Source organism: Cynocephalus volans, chromosome 11 (assembly GCF_027409185.1).
Source record: "Cynocephalus volans isolate mCynVol1 chromosome 11, mCynVol1.pri, whole genome shotgun sequence".
Classification (NCBI taxonomy): Eukaryota; Metazoa; Chordata; class Mammalia; order Dermoptera; family Cynocephalidae; genus Cynocephalus; species Cynocephalus volans.
In genome coordinates, this window is record NC_084470.1 from 11,363,418 (window position 1) to 11,389,191 (window position 25,774).

The following is a 25,774-nucleotide window of genomic DNA, read 5'->3' on the forward strand; positions in this document are numbered from 1 at the left end:
GGTCTGCTCTCTCCCTCTGCAAGTCCAGTGCACCACTGTGGTCTTTCTTTCCTTCCTTCTTTGTCTCTTAGCTCCCACTTATGAGTGAGGACATGCATTATTTATCCCTCTATGTTCTGCTGATTTCACTCAACAAAAGTTTCTCTAGGGTCATCCATGTTGTTGTGAATGGCAGAATTTCATTCTTTTTTATGGCAGAGTAGTATTCCATGGTGTATATATACCACATTTTCCTTATCCAATCATCCATCAATGGACATTTAGGTTGGTTCCATATCTCGGTTACTGTGAAGAGAGCTGTGATGAACATGGGAGTGCAGGTATCCCTTTGACATGATGATTTCCATTCCTTTGGGTATATACCCACAAGTGGGATTGCTGGATTTTATGGAAGATCTATCTGTAGTTGTTTGAGAAAACTCCATACCGTTTCCCATAGTGGTTGTACTAATTTACAGTCCCACCAACACTGCAGGAGCATTCCCTTCTCTCCACACCCTTGCCAGCATTTGTTATTCTCCATCTTTTGGATTATAGCTAGTCTAGCTGGGGTGAGGTGATATCTCAGTGTGGTTTTGATTTGCATTTCCCTGATAAATAGTGATGTTAAGCATTTTTCACATACCTGTAGGCCATTTGTATATCTTCCTTTGAAAAATGTCTATTCAGCTCCTTTGTGCATTTTTTAATTAGGTTATTTGGTTTTTTACTGTGTAATTGCTTGAGTTCCTTGTATATTATGGATATTAATCCCTTATTGGATGCATAGTTAGCAAAAATTTTCTCCCACTCTTTAGGTTGTCATTTCATTCTGTTGATTGTTTCCTTTGCTGTACAGAAGCTATTTAGTTTGATATAGTCCCATTTTTGACTTTAATTTTTAGTTCAAGAGAATTTCATGTGGGAAGCCCATCAGATGCAATTAAAACATTTCAAATATGTTCTTAAAACAAACCCTCCCATTTGTACTAAGCTTTCGCAGTGCAGCTTACTCAAAGTATAACTAGAGCTACGTGTGATTGTTACTTCCCTTGAAGCTATGGTTCCTATTTTCTACAAGTGGGAAAGGGGGAGCAAACCAGTGGACTCAGATAAGAATTTAGAATTTTGGTTCTCTGAAATGTTTGGAAAAGGTTAAATATCTTACTTACATAGCATTGGGCCTCCCAGGAATTCCTAGGGAGGACTTGTATCTGTTTCAGAAAAAATGACAAAGTAACTGCCATTTCGGAGGCTCTACTTGACAGATGTGTAGAGTATAGAAATCTATGTATTATTAAATAATTCTTTTTAGTACGTTTGAGAAGAGCAATTTGTAAGCCTGTTTATGTTCTCACCATCTGGGTGCATTCTGTCACCCATCTGTTTCATGTAATTATGTAATCATCAATATAAGGGGAGAATAGATGATATAATTAACAGGAAAAACTGATCCATGCTGAAGAGTAAAAATGACATGCATCTGTTGAATGGCTTTTTGTTTCTCTCCCTTCATTGTTAACTGTCTTTTTCACACCCTGCAGGAGACCTGTTTTTGCCATGGTGTGTGATCCCTTCCTCTCTCCCTCTCCCTCTGTCTCTGTCTCTCTGTCTCTCTGTCTCTCTGTCTCTCTCTGTCTCTCTCTGTCTCTCTGTCTCTCTCTCTCTCTCTCACACACACACACACACACACACACACACACACACACACACACACACTTGCGCAGAAGCAGAGCAATTAATAAAGTATTATGGGAGCCAACACAACTTGGAGAGAAATGAGCAAGGCCTTCTTGGTGTTATTCATTGATTCTCTACCCCTGGGAAAGCCCTGATAGTCATTTCCAGAAGATGTACTATAACAGCAAGAACTCTAGGAAATATTTAAATTAATTAGTAACAGATGGAAAGACAGGGTAAGTGTGTGGCCCTTTCATAGGATATTGGATAGAGAACTGCTTCAGAAAAATTCCCATACTCAGTGCTTTTGTTTTAATGTCAAGGCTCGAGCAATGCATGTTATGTCGTAACAGTACTGCAACCCCCGTGGATGAGTTAGTGCTAAGTAAGGCAAATCATAACTGAAGCCAGAATGTTTCATTATTTTAGTTATACTAAGTTTCCATTTATAGTGTCAGAGCTAGGGCTCAGATCCTCCAAACCCACTGTACAGACTGGGTCACCAGACCCCTCACATGCCAGGCTGGATCACCAGACCCCTCACACGCAGGTCCATGCTAGGTAACTGGGAAAGATTCCAGGAGCTGTTGGCAGATGACACGAGCTCAGTCCTCAGTGGCAGCATCTTACAGGTCCAGTAGCTTATAGGTCCAGCAGTGGCAGTGGCCTTGCAGAGGGTCCCGGGGGCACTAGCAGCAGCAGACTCCAGCAGCAGTAGTGGCCTCCCTATGCCCCCTCACCCCCCACAGGGAGGGCATCCCGAGGATGGGAAGCACCATGGATCAGAGCCACTCATCCTTATACTTAAGTCCATAACCCAGGACACCTGGGTGCACATGCACAATTACACTAGACGATAACCAAGGAACACCTGAGCACATATGCCTGTTTACATCAAATGCTCGGCAAGATTCTGAACATCTGAGGGGTCCTGACCATTTTTCCTATATTTTCCCAACAGTTAGCTTCGTGTGATCCCACTGAAGTTAGGTGTTGGTGCAGTTCTTTTGTGTGATGGAGACCTGTGGGCACACAGGTGGAGCTCAGGCAACTTCCTCACACCATGGGCAGCAACGGGGGGGCCGGAGGTGTGTGTGGACTCCCACTCATGTTTGACCAGGCTGGGCTCTGAAGTTCTCCCTCCGTGACTTGGAACCAGCAGCACGTGTGTATTTGTGGAGGGGCATCGCTGATCTCTTCATTCCTGTGAGCCCCCTCTTTGATATTATTGTATGTATATTTTGGTTTTCATCCATGGTTCACAGCTTGTTTTAACCTTCCCCCACCTGTCTTAGAGCTGGCCAAAGAGAAATTCTCTGACCTACCTTATCTGATTGAAGGTCATAAGACCCCCATTCAAGAAGGGGTCCTACCCAACACCCCAGCGGATTAAATGCTGTACAGAGAGGACAAGAAGAATCTGAACAGACAGGCCTTGCTGGGTTTTACCACGCAGACTACAGTGCTAGATCCCATCCTTTGTGTCTAACCACATTTCTACACACTTGGGCATGCTTCAGTCATGCCTACAAAATGAAGCTTGCATAAAAACCCAAGAGCATAGGGTTCAGGGAGCTTCTGGATAGCTGAACCCTGGAAGGTGGTGCACCCAGGGTGGGCATGGAAGCTCTGCACCCCTTCCCCCATACTTTGGCCTACATGTCTCCTCATCTGTCTTCTTTGTAGTATTATATTGCTAGCGCTAGGGCTCAGAGACCCCTCAAGCCCATTGTACAGAATGGGTCACAAACCCTTCACATGCAGGTTCTCGAGCTAGGAATAGGAAAAAATCCTGGGAGCTATGAGTAAAAAATTAATAGGCTCTATTCAGAGCTAGGAGCAGCCACCCTAGTGGCTCCTGAAACATCCCGAGAAATGCCACGTATTAGAGCCATTAGTCCTTTATACTTAAACCCATAACCCAGGACACCTGGGTGTGCATGTGCAATTACATTAGATAGCAACCAAGGAACACCTGGGTGCACGTGGATATTTACAGTAAGTGCTCAGCAAGATTTTGAACATCTGAGGGGCCCTGACCATTTTCCTATATTTTCCCAACAAATATCCCTTATGATAAACCAGCAAATGTTAAGTATGTGTCTCCCTGAGTTCTGTGAGCTGCCCAAGCAAACTAATTGAACCCAATAGGGGGTTGTGGGAACCCTTATTTATAGCTGGTTGGTCAGAAGTTTCAGAGGCCTGGACTTGTGACTGGCATCTGAAGTGGGACAGTCTTGGGGACTGAGCCTTCACCCTGTGCAATCTGAGGCTATACCCAGGTAGATAGTGTCAGAATTGAATTGAATTAGAGGACACCAAGCTGGTGTCTGCTGGAGAATTGCTTGCTTGCTAGTAGGGAGAAATACCCACAATAGGGACATAGAAGTCCGTCTTCTGTATCGATAATTTTGCTGTGAGAGCAGAGGAAAGACCGTGTGTATTCTCACCAACTCACCCACCCGTCCCCACCCTAGGCCCTTCTGTCGATCTTTAAACTCAGTTCTCTGAAGGATGGATGCTCCCCATAGAAGTTCTCCCCAACAACCGAGGAAGTCATAATTGCAGATGTGTGGTCTTGACAAAACCTTGGATTTCAACCCCAAGATGCACAAAAAGGAGGAGTAACCCCCTGTGCCCATTTAGATGATAGTCCCTATTAGAGATGAAGGCATAAAATCTCAGCACTTCCTTGCACTGATTCCAAATTCAGAGCAGGACTCACATCCCGGCCTCCTGCCCTGTTTTACAGACCGTCTTCCCCTCCTCCCCAGCAGCAAATCACCCTCCAGAGTGCTGCACCTGCTTCCTGTTGAGGGCATGTGCAGGGCAGGTGGAGATAGTTGAGAGAGAGGGGCGTCTACGTGTTGCAGACCCGTAAAACTGCAGGGACTTTTTTGAGCAATAGCTCTCATCAAGAAATTAAACCTCTCTCACAGACTGAGATAGAAATCTCATATTCAGTCATTTCTTAACTTCTGCCTAAAATCTTTTTTTTCTTCAAACAATGCCACTCACTTACTCCAGGGCTTACTCTGTTTCCTTTTGCTGGGCAGTAGTTTTACATGTTGAGATTGTGTTGTTTTAGAATCCGTCCTCATCATAGCATCTCGTGACAGAGCCTCTTGATAGCAGAGTCTCCGTCTTTACATAAAGGCAGCCACCGGCTTCTCCACCTTCATTGTTCCATGTCCAGAAAGCAAATAAATAACTAGTTCCCACCTAGGTTTCTTTTTATTCCTTTGATTCAAACAGTATTCTTTGATAAATCCTCCAAAAAGCCAGTAACCATCTCTCAATCTACCTGTAATTTGTATTGTTATTTCCATGGATTTTTTTTTTCTTAAAGCAACGGATACCCTTAGAATAAGCATTTAGGAGAAAATTACTGGCAAGCTATGGGGAGAGTGTTAAAGGAGTAAGTATTGGGAACAGCTGTGGCTGGATTACACAAGGGACTTTGTTGGTTTTGACTTTATATTTGTTTCCTTAATCCAAAGTTAAAATTATTTAATTGCCACCATAACTGACTAATCCATTAAGGGTTTTAAAGGAAAGAATACCATTTGATTCCTAAAAGAACTTTTCTTTTGACATTTCTAGTTTTGAAAAGGTTTTAACAATGATTTTTTTTCCAAAAAAATTTTAGTTATATGTTTTAGTATTTCTTTAACAAAAGAACATAGAGTGAGTGTTCCTCAGAAGAAAATTATTATAAAAGACATATATATTCTACTCAGCTAAAAATAGAAATTAAAAAATCCCTGTGTTCTATACTGAACCATATTAAAAATCATTAAAGCTTAGGCTAAATGGTTTTCATTTAACTGTCAAAAGTGGCATTAATTTTTCAAGTGGTAACTGTTGCTTAAGATGCTATTGTGCCTGTGTGATAAATGTTTAATGATTTGGTAGTACATGCATGGCTTAAAATCCATTATTTATTGCACCTTTGCTTGCCTGGCAAAGGTGATGATTTTATAGCCCCAGCAGTCATGCAAACACATTTATACCAAACCCATGACTGATAATAAATTTCCTTACTGTAAATGTCAGTGGGTTTCATGTGTTGCTGCCATTGCATCTTGTTTGGAAGCCGAATGCTACACAGTTATGGGAAGCGCCAGATGGTGTCATTAACACGAATGCTGGGACTGTTTACCACTGACGTGCGTGTGAGAAATTAAAAGTACATGACCTGTCTTTACACTGACGCATGATGTCAGTGGTGAACGGTGTTAATTACTGTGCAGTATGCTTGCCTACTTCCTTCCATCCCACTCCAAGGGGTTTTAGGGGAATTTTCAAAAATAGCTTGTGTTTGAATATACAGAGGGAGCCAAAGGGGGAATTTTCCCTAGGACTTTGTTTGATTTCATATTTGGAGGCTCAGACACCCTGAGAGCCACAGCTGCTGTCACATAGGTGTGACCCTCCTGAGCAGCAGCCAGCTCCCCTGTGAGGACTTCTCCACATGGTGAGGCCTTTTGTGCTAATTAATTACAGCAGTATCATTATTGCTGCTTGTTTTTGGTTTTTTGGAAAAGTTTCCATTGAGAACATGGAATCGGTGTTTTTTAAAAGTGCTGTCCAAATCATCAGGAATTGATTCAAAGAATGAGAAGGAAAAAAGTGGAAATCTTCTGTACCAGTTTTTTTCATGCCATGGGCTCTTCATTTCACAAGAATTAGCAGACCTTTATTTACTCTGAGCTGATGTGAAATATCTGAATGACTGAAATTAGCCTCACATCTTATTAAAATGTACCACTAACTTTTGTTCAGCAGTGGCCACACCCATTTATTGTATTTCAGCTCCCTTCCTGTTGAGGTTTCTGCTTAGCTCTCTTTTCATTTCAATTTTAAAAGAAGGTGGATTTGTTTTATTCCTCCCTCCAAGTCCTTTACTTGAACCAAGAGGCTGTTCCATTGATTCCATCCAAATTCCTTTGAACTTTGTTTGTAGTTTTGGCATACTCTGTAGGAATTTTCAGAAGACTTATTCTTTCAAAACAATCATTGTGCATTGCATTTCACCAAAGCCAGCAAGCCTTTTGGTGTGCAGAATTTTCACGTCATATGAAAGAATACAAACCATTGTTTGCATTGAGATGAAAAAGATATACCTAATTTATTTAGACTAAACCAGAGATACAATTGGATGTCAATAGAAATAGTGAGCCTAATTGAAAGACGAAAAGTGCATGGAGGCACACATTAGAAATTAAAAACAGAGTCATGCATGTTAGCTTGCTTGTGGGACATGTAAGTGTGTGTTGAAAATATCCAGGAGTGAAAATGAGTGGTGGGGAGATAGGAGGATTGAAAATTTGCACCTGTGGAAGAGCACTCACTTGGACAGAAGTTCTCAGATAAATGAGTTTTCTTCCATTACTGTTGTTTTCCTAGCAAATAAACAAGAGGCCTAAACCAGCAGTGCAAATAGCCATTTACCCGACCTGAGCAAACAGCTTGTTCCCTGGGAAAATGAAATTCTCATCTTATTCTGTGTCCAGAGTTTTATGGAGTAGTATTGCCTGATGGGAGGTGGCATGAACACAGTTAGCCATCAGCTTCCCTCCAGCCTTCTGTCCTGACCCCCACTCCTCCTCTATGTCCCCTTCTATGTCTACTTCCCATATTGCCTATGCACAGCCGTTCAGGACATGCTTTCAAACATTGCTTTCAGGACGTCAGCTGCAAATCCATTCGTAGAGACTGAACTGTACATCAGTGGGTGTGTCACTCTTCCAAACTCTGGCTTTTCTGCCTCATCAAGAAAGTTGTTCTCTCCCTTGTCCACCTGAAATATCCCATTTGATCCTTCTAAATCCAACTCAGCTGTCACTTTCTACAAGAAGCCTTCCCTGACTTTCCCTGTCATCATAGACCAGCCAAACCTCAGCTGATTCCACAGCTTCTCAGCTGAGTTCAGAAGAACTGCCTAGCTGGGCATAGCCTAAACTGCTGACCCACAGAACCATGAGCTAGATGAATGCTATCTCTTTTAATCTGCTGCATTTTGAATTAGTTTGTTACACAGCAGTAGCTTCCTGATACACTGCACTCATCACTTGTCCTGTTGTCCTGCATTGTACTTATTCACTTGCCTGTCTCCTGACCTAATGAGAATTACTTAAAGACAAGACTCATGCCTCATTAACACCTCAGCACTTAGACCAGTGCTTGTCACATGGTAGATGCTCAGTGTGTATTTCTTGAATTGAAATTGTTGAATTAAGCTCTATGCTAAAGTTTTGATGGAAGAATTTCGGGAATCAAGATACCGAATAGGTTATCCTGATGTCTCCCAATGTGTCTGCTTCACACATTCAGTTGACTTCCGCACCAGCAAGTTGGAGTGGCCTTACTGCTAGGGTTAAAGAAAAGACAGCAGGCCCAAAATGGAGTCACTCATGCTAACGTTCCACATTACTAAACTGAAACTAACGGTTGTTTACTTGTGGGATCTGAGCTTTTGAGAAGTCAGGAGAGGGATGATAGCCAAATTACATTAAGCTAACAAGACTTTGCTTACACCCCTATATGGACAGTAATCTCAAAGTGACCCATCTGTTACTTCTTCATTGTTCCTGCTTTCTTCCACTTTTTTTTCTGCCTATAAAATTCACCCATTCTGTCTAGTTCACCAGAACTCTTTTCTGTTTTGTAGAATGAATGCTTCCCAGTTCATGAATCGCTAATATATATCAATCAGATCTTTGAAACTCAATTTGTTGATATTTGGTTCTTTGACACTAGAATATTGATTTTATCCAAGCATTTTTTTCCCCAGAGTTGATTCTCTAGTTGGGGAAGTGACTCTGTGTGTAACTCTTTGCTATGTATTTGTAAGTTACTTCTATGGGAATAAGGGCAGACAGATTCCAGCCTACTCCTGGGATATTAAGTACAAAGTATTTTAAAGCCTATGGCTAAATAGCGACTGTCCGTGCACCACTCTTATACCACATGCCCCACTTTTTATGATATGGGATGGAAAGAGAAAGATGGTCTGAAGTCCTCTTTCCTTCAGGCAAATAGTGTTTAGACAGATGCTGCCCCATGCATTTGCCATAAACTTTTCTCTTACTGTTTTTAGGAAGGGAAAATAACCAACAATACAACTTTTTTCATTTAACAAAAATCTTTAAAAAAATTTTGTGGTCAATTAAACAGTGACACTTGTCTTAATGAGAGTCCTGAGCAGCATATAAATCAGTCATATGTCTTATTGCTTTGAAATTTCTTTCATCTATTCAGAGAGGGGAGACAATTTACATTCTCTTCAATTGCATTGTTTGCTGGGTGATGGGAAAAAATTTTTGCATGTGTCTCAGTAACAAAATGTAACACAGCTTCATCTGCTTATGGGTATCTAGCATCCTTTATTTGCTCCTGAAAAGCACTCAATGGTTGCATTGCAAGGAAATGTGGAATTACAGTCATTCCTCCAATGGCTAATATTGCTTCACTAATACCAAATTTGTACCCTGCTGCTCAGTTTCTGGGCCTTTATGGGAACACAGTAAGTATTCATTTTAATGCCAAATCACGCTGTAATGTTTTTGAAGACATTGTTGAGAGCAGTTAAACTCAACACATATTATGCTCATAATGCACATGGTTCTCTTGAAGTGATGACAATGAGTAGCCATGACCAAGTCCTCCATGCACAGGGAGGGACAACTACATCACTACTGTCCCCTGGCTGACTGTGTCTGTTAAGATGTCACTGACCATAAGGCTGATTTCAAGAATGCTAACGCGAAGAAAATGTGCAAACCAGAACTGATGAAATCCAGTAACGTCACTCAACTTCCAAAACACTTTTTTTCTAATATAAGTGTTTCAGAATGGTCACAAGTGAATGTTGCAGGGCGGCAATAATTTTAACTTTTTTTAATGTTTGCAAAATAATGATAATGGCCAGATGGGGAATATAGGCATAGGAGGAATTGGGATAGATGGGGTCAATAAGAGAAATACGAGAAAAATGCCATGTTAAAGAAATCTACTCATTGAATTACAGAGGCTGAAGGAATTATAGCACAGACCACTAGTTGTCCCCCAATATCCATTCCTCCCTTTAGCCTTGATAATGGGACCTCAATATTATTCAAGACAGCAATGCACCCAAATAAGAGTACGTTTCCTAGCCTTCCTTACATCTGGTGTGACCATGTGACTAAGTTCTGGCCACTGAGATAGAAGTAGAAGCTGTTAGAATGAGAATTCTGGGAAAACTGCTTAAAGGGGGTGGCTCAACTAGGAAGGAAGGCCCTTTTCTTCTTCCCCCTTCTCTTTCCTGCTGCCTGCAATGAGGATATGATGTCTGCATCTCCAGCAGCCATCCTGGGCTATCCCTGAGGATGAAAGCCATGCAGCAGGATGGCAAGTTGGGCAGGGAGAGGAAGCCTGGGTCTTTGATCAGTTTATGGCACTGCCTCGATAGCCCTGAACTACATATTTCTGGATTTCTTTAATGTAAGTGAGAAATTATCTTTCATTCTGTTTAAGCTACTCATATTTAGGGATTTCTGTTACATGTGGCCAAACCCAACCATAATAGATACTGGAAACCTCTTTCTTCACCAAGGATTCAATCTGTGTGGGAGAGTGCCACGAGAATCTGTTGAGCTCCCACTCTTTGCCTGGGATAATGTGAAGGATGTAAAGGAATTAAAGGCATGGTAGTTACAAAAGAAAGAACAATTCTTGATGGGAAGTATACTAATAATTTTGCAGAGGCAAAGTAAGTGCTTCATTCACTTTACAGACATTTGATAAGTGCCTAGAATTGCCTGGTACCGTGGTGGGACTGATACAGTGAGTGGGTCACATGATAACCACAGCACACTCTTGGCCTCCATGTCGTTCAATTTTGGGTATGCTCTTTCCAGTGCTAAGAAAGAGGACAGTGTCCTTGAGTCATCATTACTCTCAGCAGATACGGTAGATAAACTAGACAGAAAAGTTTGAATTTTTCTGAAGTGCTGGAGCTGCAAAATTGTTGGGTGTTTTCCACCTCCCCTAACCAAGAGGAAAAGTTAAGAGAATCCTTCATAAAACAAGGCTCAAAACCATGCCATCTTCTCAGTATACTTTCTGTGCTCTGCTGGACAGAGGCGTTGGTGTTCATGTCATACTTTTGAACCCTTTTAATAATTTTAGTGGAAAGGTTTTCAAAGTTTCATTTTGTGAAAGAGATTTCCAAATGATCGGTTTTGTTTTAAATGTCTATACCTCAATACCCTTTATTTATTTGGTAAATGTTGCAGTACTTTCCCAAAAAGAGGCCAACTTTTGAACTCTGAACTTTGAAACATACACTGATAATTTGTAGCACTGTCAGTCTGTCATCATTTGTTTTGCTCAAATTAGGAAAACAGAGGGTGTCTCAAAGAGAAAAGAGAGAATGGAGAAGCATAAGAAAAAACCACATTTATAAAGCAAAAGTAGGCTTATTAAGGATTTCAGAAATTTTATTTCGGATAGTTTTGAATCTCTCCATCTTCCATTTCCTTGCATGGACAGAGATCCCTTTGAAGTCTTTGGAAGCTTTCTATAAGAAAATAGATATAGGCATACATGGGTGTGAACTGAAAATTGAGCTCATTGTTTTGCCCTTTTGAAACATGTTTTGCAAAGATTTGCCTTTCATGTTGCAGATGGGAGAGAGGGGGTGCAATCTCACCTTGTGTGACATCTTTGCCTGAAAAAGCTCCAAGTTTTGTAGATATTTTTTAAAGAATAGTTCCCATGTTTGCCTGCTGAGGAAAGCAGAGGTTTGTGTGATTTGCTTCCATTTTTACACTTGAGGAAACTGATATTTAAGGAAAAGAGGCCCGGAATGTCAACCAGGAGCAGAATTAAGAAAACAAGCCCAAACTTAGCCCCTGGGCTAATAATACCCAGTCTGATGATCCCGGAGGTTGATCCTAACCTCCAAAAGAAATGCTATCACTAGAAAAAATTTGCCGTAGGTATGTCATATTTCATTTTAGTGTGAGCCCTGCATTTATTATGTAGGATAATTTGTATTTACTTTGACTGCTTTTAGTTTACTGGCTTATTGGTCGGTTTAGTAACTTTGGATTTTGGATCTATTATTGAAATTAAGTTTCAGTAATGCTTTTGTAGTCATCCTAACTCATTCTAAGTGCAGAAGAGAAACCAGACCAGACGTGAAAATACAGAACCCAGATCTATGTATATCAGATAAAAATTCTATTTTGACCAACCTTTTTTGCAGACAGAACAGTTCACAAACATGCATAAAAACTCAAAACTATGTATTTAAGGTCTCTTGATAAATGTATTTGAATCATGGCATAAACTCAACTGGGTATGTACATCAACATCATTTTTACTAAAAAGATGAAATCCAAGCCTAAGTAGTTCTAATTATATCCAAATTATCTGTTCAGTCATTCAAGCAACTGGAAAAGAACCAAATAAAATAATTTTGAATCATAGAAATTATGTCAATACCCTTTACAAAGGGCTCATGAAATACAAAGTTAACATGTCTATTCTGTCACCACTTATTGAATGCCCCAAAATGTATGGCAGGATTGTACAAATAAATTAAAACAAATGCCTCAAAAAACAAAGAGGTGGTTCCTGATCACAAAGAGCAAACAGTCTAGTAGGAGGGTGGCAGATAAACCAAATAAATGCACGAAAACAACCAAACTCCTCCATTGACTCAGTCACTCACATGCACAGTCTTCTATTTCAGAAGCTCATAGGACTTTGCAGATAAACAGGTTAAAACTTAAACATTTGCTCATTTCTGTTCCGTTTTCTCATCTTCAGCCCCTCTCCCCTTCTGACTGACCTTTACTGTCTGTTTCTCCCTGATCCTTCATACTCCTCTCCTCCCCTCTTCCCCAAAGCTCAGCTCTAGACTTTTCTAACAGGAGTATCCCATGTTATATTTCTTTTCATTCCTATCTAAGGCATGGAATTTAAGGTTTGTAGTTTAAATTTATTATGAGAGCCAACATGAATTTTAAGGATTATTTCTTTTAGCCTTAAAAGCTCAGCTTATACACCATGTATGGTTTATTTCTTCTTGCTGGGGTGCTTGTTGATCTCTACATTTAAAATCATCCCCTTTGCCTAAAATGCTAACCTAGGGTCATTAGAAAAATAGAATCAGAAATGTCTTGGAAGGATATGGAGATAGGAATCTGATTTGCCATCCATGTTATCACTAGTATGCTGTGTAGGGAAATGACTTACAGTCCCCTGTGTTTAATCTTTGAAAAAATGTATTATTACAAGGCATATTTAATTTCTATCTATAAAATATGAGTCAGTAGATAAGGATTGTATTTTTACTTTACTATTAAGGAAATCAGATCCAAAACAGGATCTTCAACGTATGGGACATTTTTTGGTAGATGTTCAGACCAGAAAAGGAAATACTGGCTTGACTCAGAGGGTCTTTTATACCTGCTTTTCTTTCCCCATGAAAACTGGTAGTTTGAAGGAACATAAAGGGAGGAAATATTCTGCTTTCATTAAAAAATGACCCATGCTTCCTGCTTATGGGCAAAATAAACCCTTTCTAAAGCAGCAGAAGCGGGCTTCATTTACAGTGTCACTGAAAGATGTTTCCAGGCTAGGAAGAATTTTTTTTCAAGGCATTTAAAAACCATATATTCTAATGAAAGAAAAATGTGATTTTTTTTCAGGTCAGAAGACTTCATCTGACCTGACGATGGGTATATTTTTAATTAAAACCTTGGCATAAAACTGGATTTACTGTGAATCATTGTGATGCCTGATCACTCTCCTGAGACATCCTCCATCGTTGGTACTGATCTCTAACTCTTGACACCCAGAGGCTACTTTGTGTATTTAGCAGTTAGAAAGGTGATTTCTGAGGCCTGGCAGCTGTTGGTGTTAGAGCTATTGTGTGCAAAACAAAAGCCATTCTGTTCTGTTCCCCAGCCGCCTTTGTATCATTGATACAGGAGCTGTTTCATAAATGAGGTATAATTCTTTACCAGGGAATTTTGTTACTGCCCATGTCTCAATGCTAGCTTACATTTCCAGCAGCAGAGGGGAATGTCTGAATGTACCTCCTTATGGAAAGCATCCTGGCTTCTGACCTCTGTTAAATGCTTGCATTTTAAATCTGTTAATTAGACCTGCTATTAGATGCCATCATAACAACATATATGATTGCAGCCATCCCTACTGTAAACCACCAAACCAAGGCCAGTTGTCAGCCTGCTTGTCTTGGAAATTAAACAGAGCACAGGACACAGTGACACCCATAGGTACCAGTATGAACTTGATCTCTTGCACAATTCCTCATTGACCAGTACTGGGAAATTCTCATAAAGCAGATCAGAACAGACATCTATTTGAAGAACATGCACTTTTTCACCCAAATGGTATATTTACTATTTTCATTTAGAAAGTGTATCAATCTAGGAAGTTTCCAGTTGCATATAAAAGAAACAAACTGGCCTAAAGAAGGAAATGCCATAGGCTGCATCATTCTGTCCAGTTTTCATCCATCTCTGGGCTGTGTGCCCTTTGCTATGTGCCTTTGAGATTCCTTCTGCTAGAGGTGACTATATTTCCCTGCCTTGGGGATGTTGGGCTCAGCCACATGACTTGCTTCTGCCAGGCTTAAGGAGTATTGCTTGTTTTCACTTACCTTCTTGCACTTCTACCCTTGCATGAGATGAACATGCCCCAGCTATCTGCCAGCGAAAAAGAGAAATGTAAGGCAGATCTGGAATCTGCAGGTTGTAGCCAGACCAGCTGAGTCAAGCCTAGATCAACCTACTTCCAGCTGACCCAGAGTTGCATGAGCAAGAATAAGTGACAACTGTTTTAAGCCAATGCATTTTGGAGTGGTTTGTTACACAGCACTATTGTGGTGTTATCTGACTGATATGTAGTGCTCAGGTAACTGAAGAGTCCAAAGGTAGCATGCGCTTCAGGTAGGGTTTGACAGGAATTCCTGTTCTATTTCTGTCTGATTCTTTTGAGGCTTCAATCTGGTAGGATTTCTTTCTTATCTTGACAACTGTAGCCATTTCAGGCTTTACATTTACAACACATACCATCTGGAAAGCAAGAAGGTTTCTCAACCATCATACAGAAGTCCTGGGCATCACTCTTAGGCAACTTAGGGCACTTGTCTATCCCAGGTCAATCATTGGGCAAAGAGGGTGGGATTATGCAACTTGGTTTATGTCAGTCAGTGTCCTCTGTTGAAGATGGGAGTGGGCCCAGTCTCTTCCAAAATCCATGTTGTGCCAAACCGAAGGTGAGAATGACAGTTGGAACAGATGCTGAGAGGAACCAGCAATGTTAAATATGGGCAGAGTCTAAAATCTCCTAGATTTATTTTAAATTTCTATTAATACATCATTTGGCTCAAGATGTTTTTCTACCTCCATGTTGCTAGGCTATCTAGAGCTAGAGAGAGAGATTTATCCTGTAGATCTTGGATGTTTCCTGGTAAATGGCAAAGCACACAACGACACTCATGCCACCTAAGCACTGGAAGGTGCCAAATAGGACTTCACCATTAGCTTACTGAACTGCCAACTCCTGGTATCTCAGGATTTTAAGAAAATGAAAGATAGGCTTGACCTACTAGAATGTAGCGACTTCTGACCTAGAAGATGAGTTAATGCTGATGTAATGAGAGTTTAATGGAGTGGAATTGGGTGAGAAGAGTCATTCCACTGAATTCTGGCCTTCATTGTTTCTGATGAGAAATCAACTTATTATTGTCCTCTACACATAGAAAGCACCAAAAATACGTGTTGAATTAACTAACTAAAAATAGAACCAAAGTCTTTTGGCATGTAGTCTAATGTTATTTCAAGAGCACCCTACCACCTCTTTGTAAAAACCTCCTTTGTACATTCATGGTCCCCACTGCAGTCTCTGCAGTGAAGTAAATCAATGAACAACCAATCCAGGTTATTTTTGCAAACATGGTCATTAAAGTGATCACCAGCTACTCTGTGTACTTCTAAGAGTTCTCCCTGACCCTGAAGTGTCTGTAAGACTGAACAGCCCTTATCATTCAAAACATTTTTGTCATTTAACAAATGTTCATCATTCTATAAACATAATCAAGCACCCACTGTCCACAAGGTACTGTGTGAAGTAGTATGAAGGATGCAGAATTGAATGAGAGATAATACTTGTCTTCAAGTACTCAGCTAATATAATTTGTCACTCAAGATTTCAGGGAAACTTTAAACAGAAAGAAAGACTTGAGACCTTTCATGGAACTACAGATTCTTAGGGAGCAGCTCAGCTGTCTTCTTGTAGGATTATTTACCTTGTCATCTCTAATCATTAAGGGCCTCAGTTCTATGTTAAACATCTGTAAGAAGAAGACAAATATCATTCACACCAAGCATCTTCATGTGATCCAGCTTAGGTGTTAGGCATATTGCCATATTCTTACATAATTTCTTAAAAATACTTACCCATGCATTCACCATGGGATGCATGGACGTTATTAGGATTGTTTTGCCGGTAATATCCTGGTTAAATAATTCCACATAATTGTTAATTTTGGGGTGCAGACTGAGCTACATTTTCCTTAAGTCCCTCTTTCTCTTTGTATTATTTTTTCCGGATGAGTTATGCTTTGTACCATACAAACAAAAAACTAATGTTAGAACCTAAAATAACTGTCAATGCCAGGATTGCTGTGGTTGGTGCATCGAGTGTTGGAATTTCCTTTTTAGAGACACTGGTATTTTGGTGAGTTGTTTTACTTTATTTAATTAATTAATTAATTAATTAATTTATATTTAAATGGTAAAAATTCTCTTTCTATACCTGAAGAGAGCCCCTTGCAAGAACAGACCTGAGTTTGTTTGCCATCCCACACACCTTGCCTATGTGGATTGATAAATCAATAGAATATTCTAAAGCATGGGTTAGCAAACTATAGCCCCCAAGACAAATCTGGCTTACCACCTGCTTTTGTAAATAAAGCTTTATTGGAACACAACTACATTCATTTACTTATGTGTTGTCTGTGGCTGCTTTTGTGCTATAATGGAAGATTTGAGTAGCTGCAACAGAGACCATATGGCCTATAATGCCTAAAATATGTGCTATCTGACTCTTTCTAGAAAAAGTTTGCTGACTCCTATTCTACACTACTGTATCTCTTACTGGTCAGATCATAAGAATCACCTGAAGATGTAGATTCCCAGACCCCACACCAGACATATAGAATCAGGAACTCTCGGGGAAGGGCCTAGGAATCTGTATGTTAACAGATACATGATATAATCAAGCAGGTTTAGGAACTAGTTTTGACATTCTGTGTTATAAACAGGCTTTCAGAAATGGCATACAGGCCAAGACCTTTCTTCCAACCCTCACATTTCGGATGCCAGGGAAAGACTGAGGCCTGTACATCTCTTCTGATGCTGTATTCTCATTGTCCTCAAAGCACCAAACCAGGTTTTCTTTCAGAGCCCATTTTCTGATAGGTAATTCTCAAGGATTCCCAGCTTCCCTACCCTATCTCTCCATCTGTTTGCTTAATTTCAGCATCTTTTTGACAGGAAGAGCCCTGGGGTAGAGTCTGAGAACTTGGGATCATGGCCTGGCTTTGCCACAGCCTGATGTGGAACCCTAGGTGCGTCACCTAACTTCTCTCTCAGACTCTCTTATCCTCATTTTTTTTTTTTCCTTAAGTCTCATAGATGTTTTAAAAGACCTTGACTTTGGGGGACTACAGAACCCTGAATTAAAAGAGCCCAGTTTTTTCTGAATCTTTTGCTCAGGATCACATTAGAAGCTTCAGCTACTGTTTAAAACCACTGGTGCTAAGAAGTAAGTGGGTGATGGGAAAATGCAGCCCACCAGGGCTCCTGCTGGAGCTAACATCCACCAGCTCAAGGAAGGTAGGTGGTTCTTGTGAGGGGTCAGATAAAGAAAGGGATGGAGGAAATGACTCTGAAAGTTCTTTGTGCCTGGCTAACATGGAGATGAGCTAACGCCAAAAGGTTGCTTTGTTCATCCAGCACCACATTAACCAGATAAAGAACTGGTTTTTTTGTTTATTTGTTTTTTTTTATTTTCTAGCCAATTTGTTCAGTTCTCCAGAACATACCCTTAGTTAACCAGAAATAATTGCATGTCATTATTGAAGTTAGTGATGGAGTTCACATGCTGCAAATACTGTGGTGAATTTGCAGCAATATTTCATTGCAAGGATGAAATGCTGAGAAACACCTAGAAATATTCATTTTCCCGTGTGTTTCACATTGTAGTTTGAGTGCTTTGCTGTTCTGCTGGGTCTCTTGATCTAAAACTTCTGAACAGCAATTCTTATGCAACTATTTTTGAATGATGAATTATTAGGGTGGAGTTGTGCAATTATACTGGTCTAGAAGTTATAAACAGATCTTAAATCTTAATTTAGATTTATGTTAGTCATAATGTTGTGTTTAAATGATTACATTAAGATATATACATGTAATTTTCTTTTTGTAGAATCAACTTAGATTTAATAAAGACAAGTATAAATTTTGATGTAAGTATTGGGTTAATTAAATTCTCCAATCAGACAGACCTCTTAAAGCACTTTAAAGTATTCGTAATTCTCTATCATTGTTATACAGATTATGTGCACTAAAAATAGACTGGTATCAGTTTACAGATCTCTAATCCTTAAGAAAGGAAATAGTTTTCTTATTATTTTCTCTAATTATTTTAAATTAGCAATCACCATAGTAACCTACTGCATATTTTACTTTACCAGTTTAGCTGCCATTTGAGCTTAATTTTATAAATGATTTGAACTGGAATAAAACTGAGGAAATACAGTTTCCACCAAGCACTCACCACTAATAAGGATTAAATCCACATTTTAGAAGTAAGATTTAGAAAAATTGCCCCCTTGTACACTTGAACTGCATTATCAGGCTCAGCAGGGGCCACATAGATCCTGGAAAATCCATTTCAGGCCTAGTCCTGTAACCTGTTTTTCCAGAAATGATAGTTATCTTGTCATCTGGTGACATAACAGACACAACTCTTTGTTATTATATTATCCTTATATAAATTCTGTGCCTTGTTATATCCTTCCTTCCCTGACTGCTGAGGTGCTGCTGGGGTAGCTAAAACAATCTGCCCAAATTCACCCACTAATAGGCTAAGGTATAAGCTCCATGCAAGCAGGAACAGTGAGGGTGGTTTTTTTTTTTTTTTTTTCCTAGGAGCTCTTCTGCTCCTGAGTGACATGGCCCTTCACTGGCATCTCAATCCTTTCTCTTTATTGTGATGGTTGGAGATAAGATTGTTCTTTTTATTTTTATTTTTTATTTTTTTCTTAATTTTATTTTGTCGATATACAATGTAGTTGATTATTGTGGCCCATCACGGAAACATCCCTCCCTCCTCCCTCTCCCCCCTCCCACTTTCTGTTTGCTTGTTGTACCAACTTCAAGGAATTGTAGTTGTTATGTTTTCTTCCCCCCGCCCCGGTTTTTTTTTTTTTTTTTTTTTTTTTTTTTTTGTGTGTGTGTGTGTGTGTGTGTGTGAATTTATTTATTTATTTTTAGCTCCCAACAATAAGTGAGAACATGTGGTATTTCTCTTTCTGTGCCTGACTTGTTTCACTTAATATAATTCTCTCAAGGTCCATCCATGTTGTTGCAAATGGCAGTATTTCATTCATTTTTATAGCTGAGTAGTATTCCATTGTGTAGATGTACCACATTTTCTGTATCCACTCATCTGATGATGGACGTTTGGGCTGGTTCCAACTCTTGGCTATTGTAAAGAGTGCTGCAATGAACATTGGGGAACAGGTATACCTTCGACTTGATGATTTCCATTCCTCTGGGTATATTTCCAACAGTGGGATAGCTGGGTCATATGGCAGATCTATCTGCAATTGTTTGAGGAACCTCCATACCATTTTCCATAGAGGCTGCACCATTTTGCAGTCCCACCAACAATGTATGAGAGTTCGAGGGTGGTGTTTTGATTTTTTTTTTTTTTTTTAAGCACAATATTCTCCCTGGTCCTCAAATGCTACCCATCCAGTTATATCTACACAGAGACACCTTCTTGTCTTTGGTTGTCAGGCCTGTGAGTGACCCCTGCATCTTCTCGTACTTACCAGGATGAGGCCTCTGGGGCCCCCCAGTGCTGGGTGACAAATCTGGCAGGCATTTACCCAGGGACACACACCAGCATCCTGGGCTTTTACTTCCTTGCCCTTCTCCCCACCCTCCTGGTCCCGGCACTGGTGATCCTCCAGCACTGGGCTGGGGAGCCCTCTGTGATCTCCACCAGCCCTGTGGAGGCCTTGACCTGCAGGTGGGGAAGGGTGGGGTGTGGGGCCATTCCGGGTGGGCATGAGCCTCAGCTAATTTGTTCCCTCCCACTTGTCCTGTGCATTTGTCTTCTGAGAGCACTGTGCCTAAGTGTCCTGGCCTTCTGTCCCATCACCTGCCCTGCCAGGGTGTGGTCCTCTGTGGCACGAATCAGGAGCTGAGCAGGGAAGGACAGCTGGAGCAGAGCTCAGCCAGGGGAGCAGTTGTCTTGGGGTAGAGGGCAGTGAATTGGAGGGGAAAGGGAAGATCTTAAGACATTTTACTGTGACTTAGGCCTGTTCTTCATGATGCCCAAGACATTCAAATGATGAACCTTAATTATTTTAAAATTACAATTCTCATGATTGATGGGTTGTGTGGCTGCCCTGGCCCTTTGGGACTGAAAGATCTTGGCAAGGGCAGTATAGGGGTTACATATACATTATCCTTCTCAGTATTTCTAATAATGAGACTTCTTTAAAACCCCAACCACTGGAAAAAGCAGAAAGGATTTGGCCTTAACTGTAAGCCCACCTCTGCTGAAACCAGTGCTGTGGCCCTGGGGGTGGTCCTGTCCTCATCTGTGCCAAGGGAGGCTCACAGCAGGAAACCTCCATGTCCTGCCAGCCCAAAGGTGCTGCCACCATAGGAACTCCACAAACTCTATAAGAGGACTAAAGTGAAGTCCTCATTCTTGCATCAACAGCCAAGTCTCAAGGTGAGCTTATGTCATCCATCAAGGAAACACTACATATTTCCCAAAGGAGACCTTTTTAGTGGAGTCTAAGAGTTCATCACAGAAAGCAAGAGGCCCCTTTCCACAAAGTTTTGAAAGTCAGCTGTTTGCCAGTCCCTTTGCGCACCCAGTATTGCCCTGCTGAACTCCCCAAATGCAATACTTGGACTATTTCCGGCTTTCCACAAAGATACCCCAAAATAATTTTTAAAAAGCAATGTGGAAATGCTATACCAAAAAAGGGCAGGAACCAGCTCTGTGGCTTCTCTTCTGTTTTTACATCCTTTTCATTCCAAGCGTGGTCTGTGGAGGCTTCGGCATCACCTGTGAGCTCATTAGAAATGGAGAACCCCTGGCCTTGCCCCAGACTGTGTCTCAAGTAGATACATTTCCCCCCAGAATTATGCCAACAACAGGCTCTTCACTATATCTTGTGCACCAGCTCACTAAGCTGAAGCAGTTCCTGTTTTATTCTGTTCCAACACGTGGGTCTCTGTGCTTCTGTGTTTTATACTATTTACTCCTGATTGCTGAGCAGTTCCTTTTAATCCATTATTTTGAAATCCTTCCTAGTTTAATTCTGATGTAAAGAATCTCTTGAAGAGTCTGTAATGGCGCTAGAAAAATGCATAAGTGAATCATGAGATGACAGTGACTGAAAACAGCCTGGGTGGTGTCCCGATGGCCCTTTGTGGGACCAAGGAAATACACACTTGGATTCACAGCAAGCTCTGTGGGTGCTGGAAAGCCCAAGCTTGCCTGTCTTCCACTTCCACTGCTGAGAAGAGTGTTCTCAGAAAACGACCAAATAATCTCTCCAAAGGAAGAAAGCTCAGATTTTCGACCTAGACATTGATCCCTCATCTGGCTGTGTATTGAGGTGACTAAGAATAGCTTGGAACTAACTGGGCATGTTTTCAAAGCTGCAATTGTGGCTGAATGACCAAAACTCCTGTTATCGGGCTGTGCAGTTCCGCACAATATCCGGCACAGCTGTGGGCTCTGGCAGCAGCCAGCCCAGCGCTTGTGGCTTAATTGGGCTTTTTATCTTTACATTTGTCTGAGGACATCTGAAACCTTCAGTGTGGCCTGTCACTAATTAGGTGACTAATTAAATAGTGCTTCCTTGCTGATCTCAGAGCTAAACCCCAATGAACAGGTTGGTGATTGTGGCTGTCCCATCCTATCGGTCTCAGCCACATGAATCAGTGGACATGTGTTCCCCCTGATTGCTCTGATCATTCCAGGGTAAAAGCAGTGTGGTGGCAAGGCCAGCACCATGCGTAGGGCCACCCTCCATCATGCCTAGACAGCAGGTGGTGAGTCAGGCAGAGATCCATGAGGCAGGTCAAATCTTGTCATATTGTTATGTTGGCATCTCAGTGGGATCATGAGGGCCTGATTCAGAGACCAGTGTGGTGGTCGGGGGTGGGGAGTAGGGAGAGACTGTATATGTCAGGTGCAGGGCTAAGCCTCCCGAGGCAGGAAACTCAGCATTCTGCAATCAGATAATAATGGCCCAGAACCCTCCCTGGTGTCAGTGATCATAATGGCGTTTCCTAACCTGTTTCCAACATTTAAATGCAATTAATATTAAATAAAAGTATTTTCATTTACTGAAATTATCCACTCCTGCTTGTTTCCTTTTCTTTTCTCCTTATACCTATGTTAGAGACTCCCAGAATGAAAGAAAAGCAATCTTCACTGAGCAATGCTAGGCTTTTTGGGGGGAAGGGGTCAGCTTATTGTCATTTTTCATGGGTTCTTTGTGATTATTTGGGGTTAAGGAAGTTAGGTAGGGCATTCTTATGACCACACAAAGCACAAACCACATACCCAAAACTGAGTCATACACTCGCCTATTCAGTCCTCATCACCTGCTGATGCATAATTGTCAGATAACATTGGTACCTGTCTTGGTTTGCATTCCTTCAAACCAAGGTAAAAACAAAGAATTTGGAGGTGCAAGTACAGATGGTTCCTGACTTATGATGGCTCAACTTATAACTTTTCATCTTTATAATGGGTTTATCAGGGTATTCAATGCATTTTGACTTACAATGGGTGTATTGGGGTGTAAACCTATCGTAAGTCAAGGAGCATTGATAGGTTATTTGGGAGTGATCCTAGGAAACTACCTGAGAGAGCAGGAAGGTAAGACAGGGATGGAGATGAGGACAGATGAGTAGTTTTCAAAATGTGATATGTGGACCAGCACCTTTAGCATTACCTGTGAACCTGTCCGAGGTGCAGATACTCAGGCCCCACCCTGTAAGCACTGAATGAGAAACCTGGGGTGGGGCCCAGGGATATGTATTTCCACAACCCTCCAAGGGAGTCAACAGGTTACCCAAGTCTGAGAACCACTGATTAGGGTGTAGTGAACAGAGTCAGTGCTCTGCCATGCCTGACAGAGCCCCAGAGAGTTAATTATCAATGTCTGGAACCTCAATCTCCTCACCTGTGCAATGGGGAAAGCACCCCAGAATTCCTCCTAATCAGGAAATGTATGTAAAGCATCTGTCAATGTGCCTAGTACTCAATATTTGTTAGATGGCCCCTCCCAGTAGTTAAATATGCATCTCTAGAGGAGACGAGCATTGCCTTTCAAAGGACTAAAGTGATGGGGAGATGGAGTCTTCCTAGTGAGGAAGATACCCTCTTCCCTGAGGACTTGGGGTGACCCAGAGGCATTTCCAGCCAGCGCTCCTGGTGAGACATCCCTTTGGAGTTTGATTAAAATGGCCACTATTGCTTTGACATCATAGGGACCAAGCAAGCAGCCCAGCCTTCTGTGGTGTTTCTATTTTGCAAAACTGCTTGACTCCAGGGAGAATTGGAGTCGCGCACTTCCCTGTTAGCTGTAGACCCAAACCGAGGGATGTCCAGATCCCTTATGGATCATGAACCTATGTTCACAAGGGCCACATCTGAGTCTTTTCAGGGAGCTCCAACCGACTGCCATGGCCTATGGGCTACCAATGGATGTTCCTTAAGCCTTTTCCTGATATTTGGATGCTTTGCAAACCTTAATTAACATACCTGTGGACCTTTATTCTGCCACTAATCTCAAATTGATCATGTAAGTCTTAGGAGGCTCTGACTGCACCGCCACCCACCCCAAGTTCAAGAGTTCTGCTGCATTAAAAAAAAAAAAAAGGTCAAGACAAAAATTTCAGTCTTTACTTGTGTCTCTCAAATATTTGATGGGATCATACTCTTCCTTCATATAAACTTATAAAAAACTCTACCCTCTTTTCTTGAGCATCCCAACCCCTATGAGCTTCTGTGTATTTCTACCTCTAGAATAGTGGTTCTTAAAGTGTCATTCCTGGATGACCAGCATCGACATCATTTTCGGAACTTGTTAAAAATACAAATTTTCAGGTCCCACCACAGACTGACATCATCAGAAACTCTGGGAACAGGGCCCAGCAATCTGTGTTTTAACAAGCCCTCCAGAGATTCCCTTGGACTTCAGTGCCACTTCAAGGCCAATAGCAGCTTTGCCCTGCCAGCTCCATCCTCCTATCCCCACTTTTCTCATGTGCAGCCTCGCTCCCAGAAAAACAAAGGACGGCATCGTCCCTCAGCTACTCACCCTTCCCCATGCCTCAGTTCTGAGTCCACCAGTCACTTTCTTTCCTCCCTGCAGAGAGAGGATTAAGGCTATAATACCCACCCATTGAATTCTTTTATCCTGGTACAAAAGAACCATGTGCCAGTGCATTGCGGGAATAAGGAGATATCAAATTGGCCCCCCTCTTACAGCATTCAGTGTTGGGTAGAAATTTGGAGGGGAAGACCAGAAAGAGCCTGGCCTGAAAACACAGCCATGTGGCCCTTCAGTAGAGGTGACAGGTGGTCCTCCTCTCTGGGGAGTGGGAGTACCTGGAGCCACTGTGTGAGACCCAGACCAGGCAAGGCCCTCTACTGAGCAGACAGCTGCTGGAGACCAGGTTTATCTCAAACTATAGTTCCCCGAAGATAATTCCTTTCAAAGAGATAATCCAATACTACTAACCTAGTAAGGTATTTGGGCTTGAGAAACACTGCTTTGAATTTCCCCTTTTAACAACTTGTGGTAGAGAAAAATGTTATGAATCACCTTCCTAGATATTAGGGCTAATGTTGAGTAACTCTTTTCATAAGTAAGCAATAGACTGCAAAAGTTCCAGACTGCAATTCTGTACATCACAACCACTTGGGTTGGGGTGGAGAGGGCTGTAAAAATAGTTTCCCGGACCCCTATTCCTAGGGTTACAATTCAGTAGGGCTGGAGTGGTTTCTAGAAATATGTGTTTTTAACAGACTCCCCAGGTAATTCTGACATGCAGCTGGGTTTAGAAACCATTTATGTAGCCATTTCCTCAAAATTGGTGATCTTATCTATAAGGAAACCTATTTCCCCCTATAATTGCTCATTGTAACTAATCTGTTTTTATGGGCTTGTTTTCCAAACCACATTTTCTAATTCTCAACAAATCGTATAACTTCCAAGTCACATCATTACTTTAGGGCTTACCAGGCCTAATTATTAAGTTATCATTAACATTATATAGCTGAAGTCATGACCCCGTGTTCATGTTAATAACATGCTAAGTTGGACCTAGTAGAAAGCATTTCACAAAGCTTCATGCTTAAACTATCACCATTAAGAATGAAGGCCCATGAAGAAATATCTGCCAAGCATGAGGAAACCTGCCCATGTGGTATTCATAAAGTCTTCCTAACAACCAGCATTCGCCCAAACATAAAACCCTTCTTCATCCTCCCCCACCAGAAGTGATCTCACTTGCTTGTGAATTCGATAATCCTCTGCTATTCCAGTCTTCAGAAGCTGATGGATTTGTGTCTTGTGTTTTGTCATCTCTTACTCGTCTTATATAGCTGCCATCTTGGTATTTACATCTTGTGTATGCACAATGTAGATAAACATATGCTCAAAGTATAAATGCATAATGCTTTTACTTCGTTAAAACATCATTAATCATTTCCCCTAAATTATAAAGAAAAACTCAATATCATTTTAGTA

General features: G+C 41.2%; 1 protein-coding gene across 1 annotated transcript in view; it reads left to right on the forward strand.

Moving 5' to 3' along the window:
* Positions 1-25,774, forward strand: part of CFAP61 (cilia and flagella associated protein 61) — a 300,780-nt gene that overhangs the window by 151,634 nt on the left and 123,372 nt on the right. Inside the window, 1 exon segment of the mRNA XM_063113349.1 lies at positions 16,300-16,422. Coding sequence (XP_062969419.1) covers positions 16,300-16,422 — 123 coding nt within the window.